Source organism: Saprolegnia diclina, assembly GCF_000281045.1.
Source record: "Saprolegnia diclina VS20 unplaced genomic scaffold supercont1.74, whole genome shotgun sequence".
Taxonomy (NCBI): Eukaryota; Oomycota; class Saprolegniomycetes; order Saprolegniales; family Saprolegniaceae; genus Saprolegnia; species Saprolegnia diclina.
In genome coordinates this window covers 228,228-235,201 of record NW_008246141.1, presented here as the reverse complement: position 1 = coordinate 235,201, position 6,974 = coordinate 228,228, and the positions used below count along the sequence as shown (strand labels likewise).

The following is a 6,974-nucleotide window of genomic DNA, read 5'->3' as shown; positions in this document are numbered from 1 at the left end:
GTCAAGACGTGGTGCGTCCACAAGCTTGAGGTCGCGAGTCATCGTCGGGCGCAGATTTGCGAAGATATTGTTGTCTCTGGTCATCTCTTTCGCTCTACCCTTCCGCTACGAGACAATTGATTTAATCACCGCAAGGGGACTGGCGACCGTGCACGACACCCTCGATAGATGCGACAGCCATGGCGCTTCTATCCGCGTGGAATATATTGCTTTTATTCGAGTGATTTGTGTACGTAAAAGCATATCCGACGCGAAAATAGGAAAGAATCGTTGGCTGCGAATTGTCATATTGATTAGCCATCCAATGCGCGCGTTCAAACTCGAGCGCACATTAGATGCGCCCGTTCTGGAGCCCGGGCAGCGGTACTAACGGCCTCGCGTGTCCGTACGTCGAGCCCGCGAATAGCGTGATCTTGTCGAGCTCCGACATGTCCGTGACTTGGCTGATGATCCCACGGTACTTGCTAATGTAAGCGAGTAGCCCACCGCACGACGTATGTGTGTTGTTGTAGAGCTGGTCGTGGAGCCGTTCTTTACGATCCGGCGGCTCAAACTCGCCGCGGAGAGCCAACTCAAACTCGCGCAGGGTCGTCGGCACCGTGCCCGTCGACGCCCGTTCGAGAAGCCACGTCGCGGCATTACCTTGCAAGTTGGCGTGCATCATTGCCAAGCACCGCGTCTCTGTCTCCGCGTCGAGTGTCGGCGTGATGTCCTTGGCGTGGAAGTACATGTGTTGACGCGGTGTATATACAAACTGACGCTCTCGTCCATCTCGCCGCTGTGCTCTGGCATGCGCAGTGCGTATTGATGGCTTGTTGTTGGAGGTTCATGGCCTGGGTCAGCTGGGCTAGCAAGTGCTGTAAATTGGCAGCAGCCATCGTGGATGAGATCAAACGCGCGCCGCGTTATCCGGTGGTCTCTTCCCGATATGCGGGACAAACCCGTCAACAAGCCGTAGGTCCCGTTGGCCTCCCGCTCTCGTGGGTTGAAAGGAAAAGGCAGGAGAAGCTCTTTCGAGACAACACCGGCACACCCGACGCGTACCTGATGAGACTTGCCACTCCTACCGCTTCTGCCCCAAACCACCAAATGTAGACTTTCGCCTTGTACGACGCTCGAGTGGGGCAATAGACGAATTGATTGCCCGCTAGCCATTGGGAGTGGCGTGGCGGGTTGGAATCAACAAGGCTAAATGCAAAATGACTATCTGGCCTACTGTCGACTCTTCGCTTTCCGGACGGGAAAAACTCAACTTCCTTGCTGCGCCTGGAAGTACCACATTTTGTAGCACCTGGCTTGAGGCGGAAGCGGAAGAACATATATTAATACTGGTAGGAACCTATGGTTACCGGTACTGCAAGAGTTCTTGCTCCCACATAACTCATGGAAGTTATGACCATTACTTTCACTTCCTCTCAACAAGAGGTTACCTGCCAGCCCATTCCGCAGGAACCTAGTACAGGGATCGAGTTGTTGCGCGTGCCGCTCTTGTGTGCTCTGCATAGGCACGCAATGTGCGTGCCTATGTGCTCCCCACATCTTCGCACAAAGGGCGCTGATGTTGTTCTATCCGAGAAGATCCTTCCTTGTATGGGCACCGGACAGTTATTCTTGAAACCATTGTACTAAAACCAACGCAATGCGAGTCCAGCCGACGGTGTCCGCCAACCCACGTGGTCGATGGCATTGGTCGTCGCTGCTGCTCGGTGGTCTCTGGCTCAGCGCCACGCTGGCTGCAAGTGTCTGCTACCTACGGCTGCTGCAGCCGCCGCTCGCCAACGACCTTCTTTGGCCGTACTACAACGCATCTGGGTACCAAACCTTCCTCATCGATCTACTGAATACGCTATTGGAGACGACGCCGGATACCTCCTCAGTCGACTTGCAGTCTGTGGCGCTCGAGGGACACTACGACAGTCTCTTGACCAGCGCTATTGTGCACCCGACGTACGCGATGGCGCTGCTCACGACCAAGCTCACAGCGCTCGAGTTTGCCATCACTAGTCTGCGCAACTTGTCGGAGAATGCCCAGCTGTTTCAACTGCCAACGCAGTACTGCTGGGTCGACTTTAACCAATCGTTCGAGCTCGCCCACACGGACGCTCGTCAAGCGCGCTGTCATCGTCAGTACGCTGCAAATGGCGCAGTGTACCTCGAGTCTCTCTTGCGCAACACCAACTGGAAAGCGGCTGTCGCAGCATCTGCGATCTCGACCAATTTCTGGTTTGCCATTGAGAGCGGCCTCGAAGCCTCAGCGATGGGCGCTCGCTGGCTCGACGCTGTCGCTGCCGTGACCACCTCGGTACAGGACGAAGCCACTGTCTGGCGATCGCATGGTATTGACAGCTATTCGTATCAGTGGCAAAACATCAAGCGGCCGGGACTCGTCGAGACGGCGACGCTGGTCAATGCTCTTGGCCTCCAGACTTCAGTTGTGCTCAAGAGTGTTGTCAGAACCAATGGGCCGTGGGTGATGTCGCTCTTCAGTCCCTCACTTCTCGATGATATTCGCCTTGTCAGTGGCTGCAACGCGAGTCTTCTTCGTGGCGCGCCACACTACGTCCTCAACACATTGTGCGACGGCCGCGTACCCGTCTCGTTCGAGTCGTTTCTCGAGTCGCTTCTCCAAATGAGTCCGTTCTTCCGCCCGATTGGTATGATTCGCGACGCCCTTGGGCCACTCCTTTCAAGCGATCTCCACGTCGTGCCCATACCAGAGTCTCTCGTTTCTCTGAGAGCCGACCGCGTCACCGCGCTGTACGGCGCCTGGAACGCATCGACCGCAGACATGTACTCGACTCTCGAAACGGACTTGCGCGTGACGCTAGTGCCGCCCGCGTGGTCGACGGACCTCGTATTTTACGGCGGGAGTCCTTTTTGCCTGTATGGCGCACCACAGACGTATGTGCAACCGCCGTTTACATCGACCGACGACTGCTCCACGCAGTCCGAATGGACGGTGGCGATACCGCGGCCATCTCTTGTCATCGCGATGTCTTTGGTCCACGACTCGATCGACGCGATTTGCGCGCAGCAGTCGCGCCGAGTCTGTCCCGAGACGCTACTCGCCGCGCAAAAGCTCTTGCCGCACCGACAGATCGACCCGGTTTTGCTTCAGAACGCAACCACAGCCGTGGCGTCGCTCAACATTAGTCTTATGCAGTTTGCCTCGGATCCAGCTCAAACCGACGTTCGAATGCTAGTCCAGCCACTACTCGAGCCACCTTTCACCTTTTACGGATGGGTGCTTCTCTTGGATTGGGTCGCTGGCGTTCGTGAAGTCGTCTCGTATGAAGGCGACAACGGAACGCTTGTCTTGATCTCGGACGCCTACGACATATCGTCGACAACTCCCAACAGCGCGACGCTCGGGACGTCGTCGATTGGGCTCTACTACCTCATCTTGTACTCGGCCTGTGTGCTTGGCGCGCTTGCCATCTCCACGCTCGTCGCGTCGTTGGTCTTGCGGCACGGTGTCTTGGGCAGCAACTTCTGGGTCTTCAACCGTGTCGCTGGCTCGACGTGGCTCGGGCGGCCATTGCTTTTGCTGCGCGGAAGCAGTGCGATCGTGCTTCTGAGCTCGGCACCCATTGGCCTCTTACAGCCTTTCAATGTGTTTGCTCAGTTGGCGCTGCCACGACGTCCGATCTGGGAGACGTGCGTCATTGCGTGGGAGGCGACGTGGGTGAGCTACGTGGTTCACGAGCTGCTGCTGCCGCTGCGGCCACAACAGGCTCGGATTTTGGGGACATTCGGCACGTCGTTGACGTGGCTATCTACGGTGCTCATGGACGTTGGCTGGCCCATCTCGGTGACAGCGACTGTCAACCGAGAGTGTGTCATCGTCGAGGCGTACGACATCATGCGCTGCGCAAGCGTCGTCATAGAGACAGGTGACGGACAGCGGCTGCTGCTTTTGAGTGTGCTTCAGATTCTTCTTTTGCCATGTCTCTGGCTCTGGAATGGCCTTGGCTGTGGACGTCGTGAAGCCAGATCCCAGTACACAGATGCGAGACTCTCTCTTGTGGGTCAAGTCTTTTTCACTCCGCGTCCTCAGCTCGATACGATTGAGCAACTGGCATCAGGTCTTATCCCTCTTCGTCGGTCATCGTCGTTTGACCTCAAGCTCTGGCGCCTCCTCGATACATCTCCGACGGCGGAAATGGTCGGAACAATCGGACGGAAGCCAGCACACAAAAAGTCAAATCGATGGGTTCCGCGGGCATGGGTTGTGGCGGGCACGATATACGTGGCTGCCGCTATCTACAGCAGTGTCTCGTACCTCGGACTTACCCAAGGGATCTTGACCAACGACTTGATCTGGCCCACCTTCAACATGACGGGGTCACACAGCTTTCTCGCCAACTGGTTCAACGAGCCGTTGCGTATGCTCGGCGCAGTTGGGTCGCCGATAGCACTCACCAACACCAACAGCATCAACGCTCTCGAGCTGTTCAACCTGTCGCAAGCGTCCGTCGCCTTTCCCATCCAGCAAGGCGCCAGAGTCCAGTACTCCACCCTAACCACTCTTCACGACGCGATCTCGAGCCTCCGTACTTTGGATGGCTGTGACGGTCCGTGGGTCTTTACGCAGTATTGCTACCTCGACTTTGATCAAAAATGGGAAATGGCCAACTCGGCCAAGCGCCAAGAGCGATGCAAGTCGATGGTCAACAACGGCGCCGTCTTTCTCGCTTCTCTGCTTCGGAATCTCGAAATCTCAACGTGCTGGAGCGAAGAATTTGAGATTGGGTTTGGCTCCGAGTTGCGTGAATCTACGGCAGGACAAGCTTTGTTGGCTTCATTTACGCCTCCGTACCTCTCGATCGACGACGAAGTGTCTTATTGGACATCAAAGAATATCTCGTCGTACGTGCTGCAGTGGCAAAACTACAAGTCGATCGGTCTTCTCCACTCGTACAATATTTTCAATGCGTATGGCGTCGTGTATCCCTTCTTGCTGCAGTCCACCGCGGGTTACTATCGTAAGGAGAGCCAGACATCGTTCAAAATGTACTGGTCGCTCGCCAACGATCTCGGCAGTCTCCTCAAAAACACATCGACCATGGGTGGCAAGAGTCTCCTCCGGTCCAGCAGTCGATTTGCTTTTCAAAATGCATCACTACAAGATATTCTGGTGACTGAAACGGTGTTGCCACCTTGGCCGTGGAGTGCCAACTATAAGCTGATGTCGTCGTATCTTGGGCCATTTGGATCGATCGACATGGTCTACGTCAGCGTCCCGTCGGTCTTGCAAGAGGTGATATCTGGCTTCAGCACGGCGGTGACGAAAGTCCGGCTCCTCAATCCAGTGCAGTATGAAGCAACTGCGATGCCCGATGGAGTGGCTGCGAAGCCACAAAAGTGGAAAGATCGACGAGCTCTTCTCGGCTCGGTTCTGTGTCCCGACCAGTCTGTGCTCGGTTTGAACGGCATTGCCTCGCTCTTTGGATTGGACGTGTTTGATGGCACCTGCTCTTTCTATCGGCCTGGGGGGACGCTGGTACCCTCCCACACACAAAATGTGTTTGCAGTGTACACCGCCAACCTCTCGACGACCACCAACTTCTCGGCAATCTGCAAGCTCAATGTACTTGACTACGGGTCAAAATGTTCCCGTGCACTTTCGTCGGCGTTGGCTTTTGTGAATCTGCTCCCAGTGCTACCCGATGCGCGTCAATCACTCTACGCTGCAATCCATGGTCTACGCGTCGAGTGGAGTCAATTTGGCCACAGCAAAGACGCCAACGCTTCAATCGAACTCTACCATCTTCCAGTGCTCGACCCATCAGACCCAGCATTTGACTACTTTGCGTGGCTCTTCTTGTATGATTGGGCCATCGGCAACCGAGAAGTCATCTCGTTCCATGGCGACCTCAACACCCTAACCCTCATGGGCGACACCTTGCCTCAGTTATCACAACCTGTTGACGCGGCGCAGCTGCCAACTGGCTTTGCTCTCTACATGTTGCAGGCCATCCGATACATCACTTGCGTCTTGATCATGCTCGCTGCCGTGACGTTTGTGTATATTCTTCTGGCCCGTGGCCACGTCGAGGGTCTCAACATGTTTGAAATGAGTCGCGTCGGCGGCATTGTCTGGGTCGGTCGACCATTGGTCGTGGTCCGGAGTATCACGGCTCTCTGTCTTCTCTCGACCGCCTCGATTGAGCTCCAAACTGACGGTGTCTTCAGCTACTTTGTCACGACACCCGTCCCGCTCTGGACGACGTGCCTCGCAGCGAATGAAGTCACGTGGCTTGTTGGCATCGTCAACGACATCTCGCTCGTCTGGACGCAAGACCACACGATCGCGTACGCCACCATCAACAGTCTGCTCATGTGGCTCATCTCGGCGCTGCTGGCGACACTGGCGCCGGTCCAGGCCACCATCACAGTATCTCCAGTTTGTGAGATTGCTACATTGGACTACCAAGTGGTGTGTGTGGCAGGCAGTGTCGTGATTGGTTCACTACAACGACTTTTGACGCTGGTGGGTCTGGTGCTAGTCTGCAACGGCGTCTGCTTTGGTCTGGTGCGCTGTCTCTGGAAGCGGCCGCAACCACTTCAGAGCTCGTCGATGCTGCTCTGTGGCGGGGCCAAGTACCTCTTTAGTCACGACGGCTGGCTGGACGAGGATGGAACGTACTTTTTGGACCGCGCGTCGGCCGTTCTCAATGGGCTACTGAGTGTCCGGTATCAAAATCGGTGGATCGTCTTTGACGTCAAGACGTGGTGCGTCCACAAGCTTGAGGTCGCGAGCGATCGTCGGGTGCGAACTTGCGAAGACATTGTTGTCTCTGGTCGTCGCTTTCGCTATACCCTTCCGCTACGAGATTGACGCAGCGCTTCTGGGTCGTCTCATTGAGACGTTACGGATAGCGGTTTACAGTCCTGGCTTTTTGCACAAATTTTCACAATGCCAAGGCCATCATTTGACTTTGATATCACTTGCTCTATTGTTAATGGAATAG

At 55.6% G+C, this 6,974-nt stretch overlaps 1 protein-coding gene across 1 annotated transcript; it reads left to right on the top strand.

Moving 5' to 3' along the window:
• Positions 1–1,639: 1,639 nt before the first annotated feature.
• SDRG_14577 (hypothetical protein) lies at positions 1,640–6,974 on the top strand (the record flags this gene model as incomplete). Its single annotated transcript, XM_008620715.1, has 2 exons — positions 1,640–5,088; positions 5,737–6,974. The coding sequence occupies 2 exons, from the start codon at positions 1,640–1,642 to the stop codon at positions 6,839–6,841; spliced, it is 4,554 nt and encodes a 1,517-aa protein (XP_008618937.1). The 3' UTR covers positions 6,842–6,974.